This window comes from Anomaloglossus baeobatrachus, chromosome 3 (genome assembly GCF_048569485.1).
Source record: "Anomaloglossus baeobatrachus isolate aAnoBae1 chromosome 3, aAnoBae1.hap1, whole genome shotgun sequence".
Classification (NCBI taxonomy): Eukaryota; Metazoa; Chordata; class Amphibia; order Anura; family Aromobatidae; genus Anomaloglossus; species Anomaloglossus baeobatrachus.
In genome coordinates, this window is record NC_134355.1 from 231,683,145 (window position 1) to 231,704,452 (window position 21,308).

Consider the following 21,308-nt stretch of genomic DNA (forward strand, 5'->3'; position numbering starts at 1 on the left):
CTACCCCACCATGGGACACAAGATCATACACCACTTTCTAAATATATTTACATGATAAATGTGACTCATGATAGGGCCTGTACTGGTTTTATGCATATAACTATATAACATAATTCCCCTCCCATATCTTCTGTACTGAAGATATATGGGTCCTCCCAACAGAAGAGGGGCTTTGGTAGTAGTGTGTAATATGTGTATATATACTTTTATATTTTAACCTTCTAGCCATAACTTTGGCAGGAGAGAAATCAGTGTACAACAGCAGGAGATGCACATTTTGCCCCCCTCCGGTATGGGCTGTCACTTATCTCTCACTGTGTAGTCTGATGTATCTATTTTCTGCTGATTTGTGAACAGGATACATTTCTCACGCAATAAAAACTATCACCCAATCACAACAAACCAGTAGGTAGTTTTTCAGCCAGATGCACTTTTTGCTGCACAATGGATTCTATGGGTGGCTCAGTGGTTAGCACCAGGGCTGTGGAGTTGGAGGTCATTTTGGTGGAGTCAGAGTCTGTAGAAAATGCACAGACTCCAACTCCTAAAATATATAATAAATTGGGGACAGTAGTGCAATTCAGAATGTACTGAATATTTTTTCATTGGAATTTGGGAAAGTTTTGAAATGTCTTATAAATATCTGTTCTATTCCTGATCTAAGGCTACATTCACACACAGCGTTTTTGCTGCGTTTTTTAGGGATACGTTTGTCAGCTGCAAAAGCAGATCAGCTTTTTAAAAAACCGCATCACCTGAAAGGTTTTTGAGCTCATAAATAATGCTTTCAATAGCAAAAGCAGATTAGAAAAACGCCACAAACTGACATGCTCATTCTTTGTGAGGATCCTCACAAAACGATGTTTTCCTTTCGTCACGACAGCACCCACGAGAGAGGGATCCACCCCCTTCAGGACAGGAAACCTACAGATAAAAAAGGGGCAGTCCCCCTCCCTCATCAGTTGGTTTCCTGTCCTGAATGGAGAGGAAACTACAGTACCTGGGTCCAGTTGAGTCCGTGCGGTCTCTGTGGGAACGGCGGAGCTCTAGGCCCAGAAGCACGGTCGGTGGAGCTCCCCTCGTGGACTCCGTCCTCCGGTGCGTCTCGTCCTCTTCCCCTTGGTTCGGCTTTGCCTCCGGGGTAATGACGCCGGCACCTGCGCGCGCCTGGCTGTGGACGGCAGGGGGGGCCCTGCCGTGTCCGCGCGCTCTCTCTGCTGCCGTGACCCGGAAGTGCACTGGAGCGCTTCCGGGGGAGTGGACCGGGCAGGTTCCTTGTGAAGGCCGTGGATCCCTCCTTCCTGAGCCGGACGCGGGGTAAGTTGCTGTCGGTACTCGGGGTATTGTACGGCTGTATCGGCCGCCGCCTCTCCCTGTGCCGCGGGCTGCGCCTCCGGTTACGCGGCGGGTGCGCTGTGTACGAGCTGGTTTCTGCCATGCCTGGCCAGGGTCCTTGGGGCCTTTGTGTTTCCCTGGCTGTGTCCCCTGTGGCCTCCGGGCCCGGTAAGAGTAGGGCTCCTGTGGCCTCTGTGGACTCCTGGCCCTCGTGGCCTCTGTGGACTCCTGGCCCTCGTGGCCTCTGTGGACTCCTGGCCCTCGTGGCCTCTGTGGCCTCCTGGCCCTCGTGGCCTCTGTGGCCTCCTGGCCCTCGTGGCCTCTGTGGCCTCCTGGCCCTCGTGGCCTCTGTGGACTCCTGGCCCTCGTGGCCTCTGTGGCCTCCTGGCCCTCGTGGCCTCTGTGGCCTCCTGGCCCTCGTGGCCTCTGTGGACTCCTGGCCCTCGTGGTCTCTGTGGACTCCTGGCCCTCGTGGCCTCTGTGGACTCCTACCCTCATGGCCTCTGTGGACTCCTGGCCCTCGTGGCCTCTCTGGGACTCCTGGCCCTCGTGGCCTCTCTGGGACTCCTGGCCCTCGGGCCTCTCTGGGGCTCCTGGCCTTCGGGGCCTCTGTGGACTCCTGGCTACTGTGGCCTGTGTGGGCTCCTGGCCCCTGTTGCCCCTGTCGGCTCTTGGCTCCTGTGGGCTCTATGGACTCGTTCCACTGTGGGGTCCTGGTCTCTGGGGGTTCTTGGCCCCTGAGCCCCTGTGTCCGCCTGGTCCCTATGGCCTTCGGGCCCCTGTGCATTCTGTGTGTCCTGACCCTTGTGGCCGGTGTGTTTTTTCACGCCTCTGGCCCTCCTTGCCTCTAGGGCCTCTGTGTCCTCTGGTCTCGGGTCCTCCTGGCCTCGGGCCTCTGGACCTCCCGGCCTCTGAGCTTCCTGGACTTGGCGTCGTCTGTGGTTGGGTCTCGGGCCTCTGTGTCTCTCAGCCTCGTGCTTCCTGGCTTGTGCCTCTGTTCCTCTGTGCTGCCTGCCCTTGGTCCTTTGTGTCTCATGGCCTTGGCCCCCTGTGCTGCCAGCCCTTATTGCCTCCTGGCCTGGGGCCGCTGTACCTCCGTGCCTTGACCGCTGTGCCTCGCCGCTGTGCCTTCTGGCCTCGGCCCTCTGTGCCTTCTGGCCTCGGGCCTCTGTACCTTCTGGCCTCGGGCCTCTGTGCCTTCTGGCCTCGGGCCTCTGTGCCTTCTTGGTCTCGGGTCTATGTACCTCCTGACCTCGGTGCCTCCTGCCTTCGGGCCTCTGTGTGTACTGTCTCTGTGCCTTGGGCTTCCTGGCCACGCGCCTCGGTTGCCTCCTGGCCTCATGCCTCCTGCCTCGGTGCCTCTGGCCTCTCGGGTTCCTGGTCTCTGTGACTCCCTGGCCTCTGTGTGTGGCTCCCTGGTCTCTGTGTGTGGCTCCCTGGCCTCTGTGTCGCTTCCTGGCCTCGGTGTGGCTTCCTGGCCTCTGTATGGCTTCCTGGCCTCTGTATGGCTTCCTGGCCTCTGTGTGGCTTCCTGGCCTCTGTGTGGCTGCCTGGCCTCTGTGTGGCTGCCTGGCCTCCGTGTGGCTTCTTGCCCTCTGTGTGGCTTCTTGCCCTCTGTGTGGCTTCTTGCCCTCTGTGTGGCTTCGTGGCCTCTGTGTGGCTTTCTGGCCTCTGTGTGGCTTCCTGGCCTCTGTGTGGCTTCGGGGCTTCTGTGTGGCTTCCGGGCCTCTGTGTGGCTTTCTGGCCTCTGTGTGCCTTTTTGGCCGCTGTGTGCCTTCCTGGCCGCTGTGTGCCTTCCTGGCCGCTGTGTGCCTTCCTGGCCGCTGTGTGCCTTCCTGGCCTCTGTGTGGCTTCCTGGCCTCTGTGTGCCTTCCTGACCTCTGTGGGCCTTCCTGGCCTCTGTGTGCCTTCCTGGCCTCTGTGTGCCTTCCTGGCCTCTGTGTGCCTTCCTGGCCTCTGTGTGCCTTCCTGGCCTCTGTGTGCCTTCCTGGCCGCTGTGTGCCTTCCTGGCCGCTGTGTGCCTTCCTGGCCGCTGTGTGCCTTCCTGGCCGCTGTGTGCCTTCCTGGCCGCTGTGTGCCTTCCTGGCCGCTGTGTGCCTTCCTGGCCGCTGTGTGCCTTCCTGGCCGCTGTGTGCCTTCCTGGCCGCTGTGTGCCTTCCTGGCCGCTGTGTGCCTTCCTGGCCGCTGTGTGCCTTCCTGGCCGCTGTGTGCCTTCCTGGTCGCTGTGTGCCTTCCTGGCCGCTGTGTGCCTTCCTGGCCGCTGTGTGCCTTCCTGGCCGCTGTGGGCCTTCCTGGCCGCTGTGGGCCTTCCGAGCCTCTGTGGGCCTTCCGGGCCTCTGTGTGGCTTCCGGGCCTCTGGGCCTCCTGGCCCCGTGCCTCTGTGCCTTCTGGCTCGGGCCTCTGTGTCTCTTGGCCTCGGTACCTTTTGGCCTTCTGCGCCTCTTGGCTTTCTGGTCTCGGTACCTTCTTGGCCTATGTGCCTTCTTGGCTTCTGGGCCTCCTGGCCCTGTGCCTCTGTGCCTGCTGCCTCCGGCCTCTGTTCTTCTTGGTCTCCTGTGCCTCTTGGCTCCGACCTTGTGCCTCTTGGCCTCTGTGCCTCTTGGCCTCTGTGCCTCTTGGCCTCTGTGCCTCTTGACCTCTGTGCCTCTTGGCCTCTGTGCCTCTCGGCCTCGGTGCCTCTTGGCCTCTGTACCTCTTGGCCTTTGTGCCTCTTGGTCTCTGGGCCTTCTTGGCCTCTGTGCCTGCTTGGCCTCTGTGCCTTCTTGGCCTCTGTGCCGTCCTGGCCTCTTTGCCTTCTGGGCCTCGGGGCCTTCCTGGTCTCTGTACCTGCTGGCTTGGGCCTCCTGGCCCTGTGCCTCCTGGCTCCGGCCTCTGTGCCTCGGTGCCTCTGGGCCTTGGTGCCTCTTGGCCTCGGTGCCTCTTGGCCTCTGTGCCTCGTGGCCTTTGTCGTTTTGGACCTGGTGCCTCTGTGCCTCTTGGCCTCTGTGCCTCTTGGCCTCTGTGCCTCTTGGCCTCTGTGCCTCTTGGCCCTTGTGCCTCTTGGCCCTTGTCGTCTTGGCCTTTTGCCTCTGTGCCTCTTGGCCTCTGTGCCCCTTGGCCTCTGTGCCTCTTGGCCTCTGTGCCTCTTGGCCTCTGTGCCTCTTGCCCTCTGTGCCTCTTGCCCTCTGTGCCGTTTGACCTCTGTGCCGTTTGACCTCTGTGCCTCTTGGCCTCTGTGCCTCTTGGCCTCTCTGCCTCTTGGCCTCTGTGCCTCTTGGCCCTTGTGCCGCGTTGCCTCTTGGCCTCCGCTCCGTGCCTCTGTGCTTCTTGGCCTCTGTGCCTCTTCGCTTCTCTGCCTCTTGGTCTCTGGGCCTCTTGCCCTCTGACCCTCTGGGGTCTGGGCCTCCTGCCCCTTGGGGCCTCTTGGCCTCCGGGCCTCTGTGCCTCTGTGCCTCTTGACCTCTGGGCCTCTTGGCCTCTGGCCCTCTTGGACTCTGGGCCTCCTGGCCCTTGGGCCTCTTGGCCTCCGGGCCTCTGTACTTCTGTGCCTCTGTGCCTCGTTGCCTCTGTGCCTCGGTGCCTCTGTGCCTCTGGGCCTCTTTGCCTCTTGGGTTCGGGGGCTCTGTGCCTCTTGGGCTCTGTGCCTCTTGGGCTCTGTGCCTCTTGGGCTCTGTGCCTCTTGGTCGCTGTGCCTCTCGGCGGCTGTGCCTCTTGGTCTCTGTGCCTCTCGGTCTCTGGGCCTCTGTACCTCTTGGGCTCGGGGCCTCCTGGGGTCTGGGACTCTTGGGCTCTGGGCCTCGGGGCCTCTTGGCGTCTGTACCTCTGTGCCTCTTGCCGTCTGTGCCTCTGTACCTCTGGTCCTCTGTGCTCGGGGCCTCCTGGTCATGTGGGCCTGTGTTCTCGTCCTGCGTCTCTAGGCCTTGCGCTTTTGTGCTCGCTTCTTACGGCGTTCCTGCCTTGCGCCCTGCCGCCTTGCGCCTCCCGGGCCTTCCGCCTGGCCTGGCGCCTTGGGCGTCCTGCTTCGCTTCTGCGCCTCTTCTCCTCCTCGTCCGTTCCGGTGCTGTCTCTTGGTCGACCTTGCTTCTGCGAGGCGTGTTCGCGCCTGTCCGGCCCGGTCCATTGGCCCTTCCTGCTTTGGTCGCTCGGTCGGCCCCTTGGCGGGGGGTTTGGGTCTTTGCTCTGTTGTTCTTTGTCTTTCAGGATTCCGGCTGTGGCCCTCGCGTGGCGTGACGTGCCTTGTCCTGATGGCTGTGGGCTGCTGTTCTCCTATCGTCTGTGATGCAGCGGGTTCCCCTGGCCTCCTCGGTGTCGGATCCTTCTCCTGGGTGGTTGCCTCCTCCTTGGATGGATGTGGCCTGTGTCTCCTTCGATGGTATTGTACGGCTGTATCCTGATCCTATCCGTCCGCCTTTCCGGTCTTTGGCGGCTGGCCTGTGTTCTTCCGCTGTCTTCCGTTGGAGGCTTGGCCCTTCGTGTGGGGTTTTCCCTCCCTATGAGTGTAATCTCTCTAAGTCTCTCGTGGGTGCTGTCGTGACGAAAGGAAAAGAGTACATTACTTACCGGTAATGGGATTTTCCTGAGTCCACGACAGCACCCTTTACACCCCTTCCCTTTCTTGCTTGTTTGTCACCATTTGGTGTCCTGGGGTCTGGCTTTTTTGTCTATTCATTCATTGGCGGTTCCTCTCCCGGTTCTCTGCAACCAACTGATGAGGGAGGGGGACTGCCCCTTTTTTATCTGTAGGTTTCCTGTCCTGAAGGGGGCGGATCCCTCTCTCGTGGGTGCTGTCGTGGACTCAGGAAAATCCCATTACCGGTAAGTAATGTACTCTATCTGAATGTCCTATCTTGAAACCCATTGTCTTTGCTGGGATGCCCAGAGTCACTGCATTTCATTGAATTGTTTTGCCATCAATGTTCAATATGTTTGTAACAAGAAAGAAATTGTTAGTTAGACACTGGCAGTAAAAGATACTAAAGCTCATCACACCAGCCAGTTTCTCCAGGTCTTAGTGGAAAAAGTTCTGCAAGATTAGGAACGCAAAAAAAGAACAGGTTCTTGCTATTGTAAAGGACAATGCTTCAAACTTGATAAGTACAATTAAACTGATGAATGAGAGTAATGAACAACAGCTAGAAGAAAATTTAGGATTTAGTATGTTTAAGATGGAGCCACAGTGCGGTTCATGTAACTGAGGAACAAACCGATATTACAACAGAAAAACAGCAAAATGATACTTTAGGATTAGATGATCTTGTTGAACCTGCTTCAAAACACTTTCATATTCATCACATGCGCTGTGTTGTGCACACGCTGCAGCTGGCAATAAGAGAGAGTCTGCAAGAGGGTTTTACATATCTGGCTTTTCGTCGGTTTGGCGGATGCGGCGCACTCCAGTACAGTGTATACAGTACAGTGGCAGCGCAACAAATGCCGGTCACATGCAGTCATGTGACCGGAGCATGTGACCCGGAAGTTGCGGCGCTGCCACTGTACTGTACTGGCGTGCGCCACATCCGCCAAACCGGCAAAAAGCTGGATGTGTGAAAATGGGCGGACATGCTGGGAATCTAATTGGAAGAGTGAGGAAGTTGTTTATTGCCGCCAGAACCCCTAAAATTGATTCCATCTTGAAGAGACGTGCTGGGACAGGGGCAATTGTTGATCAAGCCACTGGGTGAGGCAGCACTTATTTAATGACTGAGCGATTGCTTGAACTAAAATCGTTTCTTATAGATATGGTGAACCCTCAAGTAACATTAAATGAAGGTCAATGGACACAGGTGGCTGAATTGAAGGAATTGCTAATTCACCCATTTACCGTGACTAAAAAATTACAAGCTGAGGATTTAACTCCTGGCATTTTCAGAAGGGAGTGGAAGAACTTGCTATTTTGCCTGTCCCAAAGAGGAGGTTTAATCGCAGATGTCATTTCTGCTTCAATGAAATGCAGTAAAATTTTTCACTTGCTCTCAAAGAAATAGAAAAATTCAACCGTTCATCAAAACTGACTGTGCATGAGGCAATTCCTTTATACCCGGAAATTGTTAGAGATGTTGCCTATGTGGTTACGGCTTTGCCTCCAATCCAAGTTACTGTAGAGAGGTTGTTCTCTAGCCTTAAAATTATTAGGTCAGATTTGAAGGAGGATCTTATGGAAGCAATTCTATTTCTTAGAACAAATTCATACACTGCACAAATATTATTTAGTATGTGTTGACAACTGTTTTTTGCCACTTACATAGTGTATTAAATAGTGTATTACATAGTGTTATATACACTGTATATGCATATATATATCACTATGTAATACACTATGTAAGTGGCAAAAAACGGTTTTCAACAAAAACAGACTAAATAATAATTATTAGTATATTGCTTATATTTAAGTGAAAAATGTATTTTAGTACAATGTGAACATCAGACATTTAATATTTTTTATGATACAATAATCAAGATATTTAGAACATAAAATATATTTATTGGAATACAGCTTTAGAACACAAAAAAACTAATAAATTGTAAATATGTAATACAGTATGTAAAATATATATATATATATATATATATATATATATACACACACATACATACACACACAGCATAGTGTTACATATTTACAATTTATACAATTTATTAGTTTTTTGTGTTCTACAGTTGTATTCCAATAAATATATTTTATGTTCTATCCAAATATCTTGATTATTGTATCATAAAAATGATTAAATGTCTGATGTTCACATACACATGTTCATGTACTACAATAAATTTTTCACTTAACTATAAGCAATATATGTAGGAGTCGTGGAGTCGGAGTCGAAGGTTTGGCTTACCGACTCCACAGCCCTGGTTAGCACTGCAGTCTTGCAGCTCTGGGGTCCTGGGTTCGAATCCCACCAAGGACAACATCTGCAAGAAGTTTGTATGTTCTCCCCGTGTTTGCGTGGGTTTCTGGGTTTCCTCCGGGTACTCCGGTTTCCTCCCACACTCCAAAAAAACATACAGATAGGGACTTTAGATTGTGAGCCCCAATGGGGACAGTGTTCCTGATGTATGTAAAGCGCTGCAGAATATGTTAGCGCTATATAAAAAAATAAAGATTTGATTTCTGATGTCAGAGCCTAGGAATAAGTTGATGGTTGTATTTTTAAAAGCATCTGTTAACCAAAAACGTATGGATTATCCATTAATTTATCACAACTTGTCAGTTTTTCTTCAACAAATCTGTTCCGGTTGAAAAGCAAGTGTGATATGTGTATATATATTTAAAGGTGTTTTTGTTTTTTTTTTTGTTTGTTTTTTTAAGGAAGAGGAGGTTGAAATTGAAGACCTAAAGTTGCATATACTTTGCAAAGCTATAAAGAGAGACACGTGAGTATGAAATATATCAATATTCCTTTGTTATTAAAGCCACAGGTAACTGAAAGTAAGGCTCCACACAAAATATTCTTTTGTTCAGTCTTTGGAAAAATAATGCTGCTGAAATGCTCCAGGGTGATGGCACCTTCATGAAGAATCATTTTTTATTTATGGTTTTTGCCAATTACTGAGTGGAGACTAAACTGAACATCGCATACACTATTATAATGGATTTAACACTGTAAAGCGGACTTTGACACCCCGGAAATGATGAACAGATCTTACCTGCGTCCTGCGGTTCCCGCCTGCTATGCGGAAGGAAGGAGGTGGGCTGGATGTTTTCGTCCCGCTCATCTCCGCCTCTCCACTTCTATTGGCCAGCTGCTGTGTGACGTCGCTGTGACGCCGAACGTCCCTCCCACTCCAGGAAGTGGATGTTCGTCACCCACATCGAGATCGTATGGAAGGGTAAGTACGTGTGACAGTAATTAATCGTTTGTGCGACGCGGTTAACAAATTGAACGTGTCGCACATACGATGGGGGCGTGTCACATCGCATCAGATATCGTATGCAGAATTGAAAGGTGTAAAGCAGGCTTAAGATTAAAGTGACCTTCCAGGCTCCTACTTATGCTGATATATGTGTGGCAGTTAGTTGACCATCTTCTTTTACTGACTGGTGTTCAAAAAATAGTGTTTATTATATGGATTAAATAATTTTATAGATCAAAATTTACAGATGCGACAATACCTTACTTAAGGGAACCTGTCACCAGAATTTGATTTTCTAAACTAAAACTGGCACTTTATGCACCACCTGTGTTGCGTTCCATGAAGGAGCATGTTACCCCCTGAAATACCTCCTCCCGTAGACCCCAAAAATGAATGGCGGCTTCCAGGCAGCGTTCACTGGAGGATCATATTGACAGGCATGGGTCATCAACTGACCGCTTATGCCATGACAAGCCATTGCATCCCGCAATAAGGTCATGGGCTCGCCGATGGGAGAGGGAATATTGCATTACTCTGCCGTAGCATGTTAAGTCTTGCTATCAAAGATAGACAGCTGGATTTAACTGGTTAACAATTAAAGAATGTACGTCTGGAACACCTATGGTGTGAACAAGGTGCAAGACTCAAAAATATACAACTAAACAATAGGATAAAGAGTTGCACACCAGTCACAATGTATAGGGGAATAATGAAAAGCAGAACTGCTACGGGAATTCTAGACTGAAAAATACAATAGACTATCTGAAAAAAGTGAAAAACATGAAAATGGAATGTGCATAACTGCTATGAATAATAGGAATGAGAGATGTTTAGCCATTGTATTGATCAATGCAAAGGAGCCCTAAAACCAAACGCCAAGGTAATCTCTATTTTTGGGGTCCCTAACCTATGTGTTACCTCACCTGCAGTTAAAAACTTGCTCTGTTTGGGAAGCAAAGGACCAATCTATATATGTGAAAAAAGACACATGGCTATGGGTGGGGCAGGGTTCTCAGACAGAAAATGCATACTAATAAAAGAATGTACGTCTGGAACACCTATGGTGTGAACAGCGTGCAAGACTCAAAAATATACAACTAAACAATAGGATAAAGAGTTGCACACAAGTCACAATGTATAGGGGAATAATGAAAAGCAGAACTGCTACGGGAATACTAGACTGAAAAATACAATGGACTATCTGAAAAAAGGGAAAAACATGAAAATGGAATGTGCATAACTGCTATGAATAATAGGAATAATAGATGTTTAGCCATTGTATTGATCAATGCAAAGGAGCCCCACAACCAAATGCCAAGGTAATCTCTATTTTTGGGGTCCCTAATCTTAACTGCAGGTGAGGTTACAGATAGGTTAGGGACCCCAAAAAGATCCTCACGGATCTTTTTGGGGTCCACGCCACGCCTGTAGGTACCCCCACTCTACGCTGTCAAAAGCTTTGGCCGCGTCTAGGGAGAGAATAACCCGCCTGCCCTTATTTTCCACCGGTATCTGCATATTCAGGTACAGTCTCCTAAGGTTAGTTGCCGTGGATTTGTTGGGCATAAACCCTGCTTTATCTGGGTGTATTAGGGATGTAATGACTTTGGTGAGCCTATTTGCAAGCATCTTAGCCAAGAGCTTTACATTTACCATCAATAGTTAAATCTGTCTGTAAGAGGCTGGCAAACCCGGGTCTTTGCCTTCTTTAGGGAGTACCACATTATTGCCTCCTGCATAGACGGCATCAACTCTCCTCTCTACAGACATGAATTATATACCTTAAGCAGCACCAGCAGTAAAACCTCCTATGTTGCTTATATACTTCAGCCGTAAACCCATCTACCCCCGGCGCCTTATCATTCGCCATATCACTCAGAGCTAGCTCCAACTCCTCTAAGTCAAATGGCTCGTCTAGTAACTCTCTAGATTACCTTGAGAGGACTGGCACCTGAGCTCTGCCTAGAAATTCATCCCCCGCCTCCGGGTGCCCTTTGACTGAGTATAGATCAGAGAACAATGTTTCTAGTACTTTTAAGATCCCCGAGTTGTCCGTGACAACTGCCACATCTACTGACTGTAACCGTGCAATATATGTCGATTCCATCTCTGCCGCAGCTATCACTGATAATAGGTGACCCACCCGTTCTCCATTCTCAAAGGACTGCATGGTCTGGAACATTTTCTTTCTCTCCGCTGCCTGTAGGGTCAATTAACCATCTTTTGAGCTGCCGTCATCCTAGCTTTTGCCGCCAGTGTGGGGTTTGATATTAAAGCATCTTCCGCCTCCCCCAATTCCTGAAACGCAAGCTGATTCTGCCTTCTTGCCTCCGACTTTACCTTAGATATACCCCTTATATACAATCCCCTCAAGTACGCCTTCATTGCCTCCCAAACCATTCCAATAGACGTTGATCCTTCATTGAACCTAAGGTATTCCCTTAAACTATCACTAATACCCCCCCTTCTTCCACTAATTGTAACCAAAAGGGATTTAATTTCCATAAGGATCTATTTTGGTTTTGTTGTTCCCCTAGGTCTATTTCTACACACAGGGGCGAATGATCTGAGACCGTCCTGGGGAAGTATTTAGTACCCACTACCACACCTTGCATTGCTTCATTGCCCAAGGCCAGATCAATGCGCGAAAGGGATGAGAACGTAGCCGAATAACAGGAGTATTCATACACTTCCGGATGCCGAGTCCTCCAAAGGTCAATCAGCGCCGTTTCTTTAAGTAAATTACCGAATGGTGTATAGTTACCCCCCATTTTTCGTACCTCATGTCTCCCTTTGTCCCAATGTGAATTCGGAATATTATTAAAATCTCCCATTATCATAAATAGAACCCCCGGAATGGCTGCCAATAAATTTATCAGACTGTGAAGTAGTTTGCTGCAATATGGCGGAGGTATGTATATGGATTAGAGTTGAGCGGGAAGGCAATAATCCGGGGCCGGCGGGTCGTTAACAGACTTAAAAATAAGTCCGATCCGCTCCGGAATCCGGTGCCCATATAAGTCAATGGGGACCGGTATCCGGAGGGTTAAAACGTTTGTGGAGGGGCTAGGGGGCTTGGAACGAGCGCGGCACACTCACCGAGGCGCTGTCATGGCGACACACTCCTTACGGGTCACGCTGTTACCTTTCGGAGCCGACAATTCAATATTCATGGTTTTCCCCGCCCACCGGCGTGTGTTGGTTGCAGATAGACAAGCCCCCATCCTGAGTGGCAGCGTGTCAACTAACTGCAACCAATCACAGGCGCCAGGACGGCCGGTGGGCGGGGAAAGCAGTGCACTGTCGGTCACGGTGGTAAACACACTCGGAAGCACAGTTATAGCGCTCGGCTGCAGCCCCAGCCGTCGCGCAGTATCTGTGCTTTTTATCCAGTGCCCGGAGCCACACGTGCGAGGCTGCCGGGTGCTGCCAGAGCCCCTCGCACCTGTGATTCCGGTGAAAGAAAAAAAAAAAAAGACGTGCGGTCCCCCTAATCTTCACATCCAGCCAAAATAACGCCGGCCAGGGGCTGGTATATCCTCAGCTTGCAGCCGTCCGGTATGTCGCATCTGTTAGATGCGACATACCGGTGCGATACCGGCTCTTCCCACTGGCGTGATGCGGTGCCAGTCGGGGTAATAGCAGGGGTTAGCAGGGGCACATAGCTGCTGCTAAACCCTAGGTTTGTGTGATGGCACAGGCGTCTTATCAGATACCTGCATCACACAAACCTGTAAGTGACAGTAAATAAACACAGACACACAGAAAAAACCTTTATTTGAAATAAAATACAAAACACTCCTCCTTCACCACTTTATTAACCCCCAAACACCCTGCAGTTCCGACGTAATCCACAGGAGAAGTCCCACGCCGCTTCAGCTCTGCTACATGTTAGTGCGAGCAGCCATAGAGCACGACCGTCCGCTCTGAGTGCAGCGTAGTACTGACCGCGATAAGCGATGACTGCACGGCAGACACTGTCACAGGCTGGGGGGCGGGTCAGCCAGGAACTAATCACAGCTGAGAGGACGGCCAGTGGGCGGGGAAAACACGGAAAGCTGTGTGACAGCACAGGAAGTGAAAGCGCGACCCGGAAGCAAGTGTGCCGCCATGACAGAGTCTGGTAAGCATGAAACGCTATTTATTGTTTTTTTTTTTCATTTTTTATTAAATGCCGGTTCCAGATCGTGCAGCCGGAATCCCGGGCCCGGATCGGGCCCGGGAATAGTGCTGAAACCGCGCAGATCCGGACATTTACATCCCGGGCCCGCTCAGCCCTAATATGGATATAATTACCATATTTTTCAGACCATAAGACGCACTTTTTTCCCCCCAAATGTTGGGGGAAAGTTGGGGGTGCGTCTTATGGTCTGACTGTGGCTGCGGGGAATGAGGTGCTGCGGTGGAGCGGGTCATCAGGGGCACGAGCAGGCTGTAGCAGCCTGCTGTGACCACGTGGACCCGCTCATTACATATGCACGCCCATCCTCCCACCCATCTCTCAGCGCAGAAGCTGGCGCTGACAGGTGGGCGGGAGGACGAGCGGGGACGCGCGCATAGTAAAGAGCCGGTCCACATGACCACCCCTGGCAATTACAGCCTAGAGTGATCATGTGCGGCTGTATTCACTGCTCCCCGCGTGTCACGAACCACCGGGGGGGTCACTCAGAAATCCCCCGCGCTGGCTACCAGTACGTCACAATCGGGGGGTAACAAGTGGGGGTCACCCCTCCTTTATACCTCCCGACCGACAGACAGAGCACGTGACGCGCTCTCTAGCGCCACTCTTATAGTCAGGCCAATTATGGAATTGCCCGACAATAAGCAAGGAGGCCGCTATACTACTTATGCCGATTATTGAAGGGTCCCCAGTGAGAGTAGGGTATATATTCCCCCGACCTCCGCGGGCGGAATATATAAAACCTCCCCGAATCTCCCTGGCCTCCCCACAATAATCCTTGGCACAACTCGCTGCCACCAACCGCTTCACGGTAACTATTAGCCGAACACACAGACGTGGGATTCAAGATCGAGATAACAGAACAGCCCAAGATTGATTAATTATTTAATCAGCCTAAAGCACACTAGAAACTACAATATATACAATAGGGAATCTACAGAATATACATATGTCAGAGTACAGTTACAGATAAAGCATGGTTTACAAACAGGTATGCAATTCAATCAGTTACCTTGTGCGTCTGGCCACAGGGGGGCGCTGTAGACCAGGTTTCTAGGAACTCCCACAGATGTTTCCTGCACGTGACCCCCAGCGAAAGAACCCTGGAAAATGGCCGAAGTAGGGTTATCAACCTGGGCAAATCCAGGTCCCCTCCTACCTTCGTGACCTCAGAGGGAGCACTGCTCCACCCCTGGCTTGAGTTATGGACAATATCCCAACATGGAATATGGGCCATAACTTTGCCTGGGAGCGTCGTAGGCGGACGCCAACGCTCTCATTGTGACAGCTATGAATTTAGCTACAGAACGAGAGGACTCATGACTTGTCTACTAGTTCCCCATTGGCTGATATCACGCCTGGGGTATTTCCCAAGCTCCCGCTCCCATAAAAAGGGTGTGCCAGCATCGTCCGCATGCGGAGACACCATTTTTATGGTTGCCATATTTATCGGAAATATGGCTTGCGAGATATGAACCATTTTTTACTGGAGTCGTTCTGTCTGGATACTTCCAAGCTTGCTAATTAGATAGCAGCTCCTACCACAGGGTCACGGCAGGGAGTCCTCCTGTGTCCATTGTTCCCACATCATCTCATCTCCATATCACAGGAGATGGCCATGGAGGTGTAACACCTTCACAGATGCTGGACATTGAGAACAAGAAGGGAGGGGGGCACTGCCAGGGAGTGATGAGCGATTATGACTGGAAGTCATAATTCATCTTCATATCCCGGGATTTGCCTCACACCGCGCGTCATCATCAGCGCGGGGTGCAGTGAATCAGTACACTCACCCGGCCCCGTGTGTGGAGCTGTTCCCCTGCAGCACGCGATGTCTTCCTGTCTGTGACGGTCAGCTGATCTGTGCTGGTCAGCTGATCGGCACAGACAGGAAGACATCGCGTGCTGCAGGGGAACGGCTCCACACACACAGGTCAGTGGTGCAGAGAGGAAGATGATCGGTGCTGCAGGGAGTGAGGAAAAGGGGAGTATAAACGTTTGTTTTTTTTTTTTTCTCTGTGCTATAGGATACAGGCCATATACCAGGATGGTATATGAGCACGATGGGGGCATATAGCAGGATGGGAGTATATGAGCAGGATGGATGGGGGGTATATGAACAGGATGGGGGTATATGAACAGGATGGGGGGTATATGAACAGGATGGGGGGTATATGAACAGGATGGGGGGTATATGAACAGGATGGGGGGTATATGAACAGGATGGGGGGTATATGAACAGGATGGGGGTATATGAACAGGATGGGGGTATATGAACAGGATGGGGGGTATATGAACAGGATGGGGGGTATATGAACAGGATGGGGGTATATGAACAGGATGGGGGGGTATATGAACAGGATAGGGGGTATATGAACAGGATGGGGGTATATGAACAGGATGGGAGTATATGAGCAGGATGGATGGGGGGTATATGAACAGGATGGGGGTATATGAACAGGATGGGAGTATATGAGCAGGATGGATGGGGGGTATATGAACAGGATGGGGGTATATGAACAGGATGGGAGTATATGAGCAGGATGGATGGGGGGTATATGAACAGGATGGGGGTATATGAACAGGATGGGAGTATATGAGCAGGATGGATGGGGGGTATATGAACAGGATGGGGGTATATGAACAGGATGGGAGTATATGAGCAGGATGGATGGGGGGTATATGAACAGGATGGGAGTATATGAGCAGGATGGATGGGGAGTATATGAACAGGATGGGGTTATATGAACAGGATGGGGGGTATATGAACAGGATGGATGGAGGGTATATGAGCAGGATGGATGGAGGGTATATCAATAGGATGGGGGTATATGAGCAGGTTGGGGGTATATGAGCAGGATCATCTACAAGGCAGGAGGATCATTACCAGGATGGGGTACCTTAGTAGAGAATTTGGGACATTACCGCCATAACAGTGTCAGCAGCAGATCCTCGCCCCATAACAGTGTGTCATGACCACATTTTTTTGCTTAAAGTTTTATTTTCCTATTTTCCTCCTCTAAAACCAGAGTGCGTCTTATAGTCCGGTGCGCGTCTTATAGTCCGGTGCGTCTTATAGTCCGAAAAATACGGTACTACGGCTCTTGTCCCCAGCCTACAGGAAAGACATACCTACCGCCCATCTTTATCCACGATGACCTTTAGAAATTCAAACCGTGCGCCTGAGCGGACTAGTATACTGGCCCCTCTGGAGTATGCAGAATATGTAGAATGATACCCCACCCTGAGCCACCTTCTATCCAGCATATGCAGCTTCTCCGGTATCATGTGTGTTTCCTGCAATGAAATTAGGTCAGGTTTTTCTGTGCGTAAAAATTGAAATACTGCTTGCCTTTTGATGCTAGAGGCTAAGCCCCTAACATTCCAACTAATTAGCTTAATGCGTCCCGCCATATGATTAATTGACAAATTCTCGTTCTCCCACAACTCCTTAATAGGCCAAATGAGACTGTCGACCGGTCCACCCTCCCCCTACCCCCCCAATATAAACACCCCATCAACAGTAAACATAGTAACACATCGTTGCCACCAGTGCCCTTTGTATCAGGGACGGAGGGCATATTTTTGCCTTGGCAAGTCTGCCGTGTCCATCATTTGTCGCGTTTCCTCTTTTACGACGGACAGGGTCCAATCAACCATCAATAATACCAGAACCAGAACCTCCAGAAGGAGGGGCGGACTCCTCCTTTTTGTCGTGCACGGTATCCGCAATAACCCTTTTTTTTTTTTTTTTTTATTAAGGGGGAAGAACAAAAGCAAGTTATAGGAAAGAAGAAGGGAGAAAAAAAAAAGGAGAAAGAAAGGGAGAGGGGAAGTGGGTAAAACAAAGAAGAGAAAGAGAAAAATAGTATAAGAAGAAGAAAGAGGGTGGAATAAGAGGAGAGAGCGGGGAGAAAAAGAAAAACAAAAAGAGGGGGGGGAATAAAAATTAATTCAGTATTTATGCATTGCGAGTCCAGTATGAGTTGGAAAGTCCCTTTCCATAGCCAGGATTCCATTCCCTCCCATCCTCAGTGGTGTTTGCAGACCCCTTTCCTCTAGAGTCCATTAAATGTAGATTTTAAGTTTAGATTGCCGGGGTAAACAAAAAAATATATATTTTTTTAAATTTTAAACAGGAACTCCTTCCCGGCAACCATAACATAGTATTTTTCTTCTACACCACTGCATGCGATGAGAGGTAGGGTGTCCCCAAAAGTCAGTCTCCAGCTTCCCCTTCACGACCTTCCCTCCGCAAGCGTTGTTCATTGCCATCCAGCCATCTTAGCGCTTCCTTAGGATCCAGGAAAAAGTGCACTGTTCCTCCCGCTACCCCTCTGAGCTTCGCCGGGTACATCATGGAGTATACCAGATTTAGTTGTCTCAGCCTTCTCTTGATGTCAATGAACTTGGCTCCTTGCTTTTGCACTTCTATGGAGTAGTCTGGAAAAATGGATATCTTGGAGCCATTGATGGTCAAGTCCGGTTGTCCTCTGGCATGCTTCAGGATATTATCCCTGTCTCTGTAATACAGTATTTTGGCCAGGACAGGTTGTGGCGGGTGTCCAGGAGGCATGGGTGGGTGGGAACCCTATGGGTTCTTTCCACCGCATATAGAGGAGTGAGATGCTCAGATCCTATTTTACTTTTCAGCCATTCCTCAAAAAATTCAGTTGTGGATGTACCTTCCACTTTCTCTGGGACGCCAATTAATCTCAGGTTGTTACGCCTGGATCTATTTTCAAGGTCAACCGTTTTTGCTAGGAGTGCTGCTATTTGATGTGCTGCACGCTGTCCGTCTCTGTCAGATTCTGCCATGCGGCCCTCAATGATACTAACTCTCTGCTCAACTTCCCCTGTTCTCTCTTTCACTTCATGAAGCTTGTGTCATATGGATGCCTTGTCTTCTCTGAGGCTACCCAGCTGCTGGGTCACCTCAGATGCTCTGCATAGCATTACTGCTGTGAGGATGTCTCTGTGTCGGCTCTTCAGGGATATTCTGTGTGCCTGTCGCCTCCCCTAGCCGTGCTGCCTGAGATCTGGGATTTGTCTCTGCCATGCAGGCCTGAAGGTGGCTTTACACACTGCAACATCGCAAACGACATCGCTGTAACGTCACCGGTTTTGTGACGTAATAGCGACCTCCCCAGCGACATTGCAGTGTGTGAAACACATCAGCGACCTGGCCCCTGCTGTGAAGTTGCTGATCGCTACAAATCGTTCAGGACCATTCTTTGGTCCTTTGTTTCCCGCTGTGCAGCAAAGTCTCAGTGTGTAAAGGGGACTTAAAACACTGGAAACGAGTGATGTGTCACAATATCTGTCAATCACTATTCTCTGTCAGTCGGTCTCTCCCTCTCGGTCTCTATTCTCTCTCTGTCGGTCCGTCACTATCTCTGTCCCTCTCTCACAGTCTGTCGGTCATTTTCCCCTCCTCTCTCATACTCACCGATCCCCGGCGCGGCACTGCACGGCATTCACACTGCTGCGGCGGCTTTTACTATTTTGAAAAAGCCGGCCGCTCATTAAACAATTTCGTATTCCCTACTTTCCCCGCCCACAGGCGCCTATGATTGGTTGCAGTGAGACACGCCCCCACGCTGAGTGACAGGTGTCTCACTGCACCCAATCACAGCAGCCGGTGGGCGGGTCTATACTGTGCAGTGAAATAAATAATTAAACCGGCGTGCAGTCCCCCCCCAATTTTAATACCAGCCAGATAAAGCCATACGGCTGAAGGCTGGTATTCTCAGGATGGGGAGCTCCACGTTATGGGGAGCCCCCCAGCCTAACAATATCAGTCAGCAGCCGCCCAGAATTGCCGCATACATTATATGCGACAGTTCTGGGACTGTACCCGGCTCTTCCCGACTTGCCCTGGTGCGTTGGCAAATCGGGGTAATAAGGAGTTATTGGCAGCCCATAGCTGCCAATAAGTCCTAGATTAATCATGGCAGGCGTCTCCCCGAGATTCCTTCCATGATTAATCTGTAAATTACAGTAAATAAACACACACACCCGAAAAAATCCTTTATTAGAAATAAAAAACACAAACAAATTCCCTCATCACCAATTTAATCAGCCCCAAAAAGCCCTCCATGTCCGGCGTAATCCACGGACCTCCAGCGTCGCTTCCAGCTGTGCTGCATGGAGGTGACAGGAGCAGCAGAAGACACTGCCGCTCCTGTTATCTCCACGCAGCAAATGAGGTGAGTAGCGCGATCAGCTGAGGTGTCACTGAGGTTACCCGCGGCCACCGCTGGATCCAGTGACAGCGGGTAACCTCAGTGACAGCTCAGCTGATCGCGCTACTCACCTCATTTGCTGCGTGGAGGTGACAGGAGCGGCGGTGTCTTCTGCTGCTCCTGTCACCTCCATGCAGCACAGCTGGAAGCGACGCTGGAGGTCCGTGGATTACGCCGGACAAGGAGGGCTTTTTGGGGCTGATTAAATTGGTGATGAGGGAATGTGTTTGTGTTTTTTATTTCTAATAAATGATTTTTTCAGTTGTGTGTGTTTTATTTACTGTAATTTACAGATTAATCATGGAAGGTTTCTCGGGGAGACGCCTGACATGATTAATCTAGGACTTATTGGCAGCTATGGGCTGCCAATAACTCCTTATTACCCCGATTTGCCAACGCACCAGGGCAAATCGGGAAGAGCCGGGTACAGTCCCAGAACTGTCGCATATAATGTATGCCGCAATTCTGGGCGGCTGCTGACTGATATTGTTAGGCTGGGGGGCTCCCCATAACGTGGAGCTCCCCATCCTGAGAATACCAGCCTTCAGCCGTATGGCTTTATCTGGCTGGTATTAAAATTGGGGGGGACCGCACGCCGGTTTTTTTAATTATTTATTTCACTGCACAGTATAGACCCGCCCACTGGCTGCTGTGATTGGGTGCAGTGAGACACCTGTCACTCAGCGTGGGGGCGTGTCTCACTGCAACCAATCATAGGCGCCTGTGGGCAGGAAAAGTAGGGAATGCGAAATTGTTTAATGAGCGGCCGGCTTTTTCAAAATAGTAAAAGCCGCCGCAGCAGTGTGAATGCCGTGCAGTGCCGCGCCGGAGATCGGGGATCGGTGAGTATGAGAGAGGAGGGGAAAATGACCGACAGACTGTGAGAGAGGGACAGAGATAGTGACGGACCGACAGAGAGAGAATAGAGACAGAGAGGGAGAGACCGACTGACAGAGAATAGTGATTGACAGATATTGTAACACATCACTCGTTTCCAGTGTTTGACTAGCTAGGTCGTTCTGCAGGTCCGGATTGCTGTTGCGTCGTTGGCCAGGTTTGCCTGTTTGACAGCTCACCAGAGACTCACCAGAGACTTTGTAGCGATCCTGGCCAGGTTGGGATCGCTGGTGGGATCGCTGAAAGTCTGTGTGTAAAGGGGCCTTGAGCTCCCTCGCTCCTCTCACCCCTCCCCCTTCCTTCACTCAGCACCATGCTGTCTGCAAGTCCCATATTCATCTGCAGCCCACCTCTCACAGTCTCTCTGTGAGTACACTGGCAGCGCAACAAGCAACAAGAATGTGACCTGGAAGTTGAAAGTGTGAAACCGGCCTTAGTTTCACTACACATAGTGTTTTGCATTTAGTTAAAAAAAAAATTCTTCTTTGGTATTATCTGACCAGAGTGCCTCCTTTGACATGGTAGCTGTGTCCCCTACATGTCTTTTTTTTTTTAACCCCTTCACGACCATGGACGGAAAGATCAGTCATGGTGCCCTGGACCTTAACGACCAAGGACGGATCTTTCCGTCATGACGTAATCGCGTCACCGGAGCCCCTGGTGACTGCGTTCGGTTAACACAAACCGCAGATTCGGGGAGGAGGGGACCTGTACCTGACCTCAGGAGGGGTCGTGCCTCCTCCCCGGACCTACGGAGGCTGTGATTGTTTGAGCGGCGTTCGTCAGCCAATCACAGCCACTGTAATGTTCCAGCCATTTAA

At 50.5% G+C, this 21,308-nt stretch overlaps 1 protein-coding gene across 2 annotated transcripts in view; it reads left to right on the forward strand.

Moving 5' to 3' along the window:
* NUP133 (nucleoporin 133) overlaps positions 1-21,308 on the forward strand; it is a 584,654-nt gene that overhangs the window by 532,368 nt on the left and 30,978 nt on the right. For both annotated transcript variants that reach the window (XM_075339754.1, XM_075339755.1), the window contains exon 24: positions 8,621-8,685. In XM_075339754.1, coding sequence (XP_075195869.1) covers positions 8,621-8,685 — 65 coding nt within the window. The remainder of the gene's footprint in view (positions 1-8,620; positions 8,686-21,308) is intronic.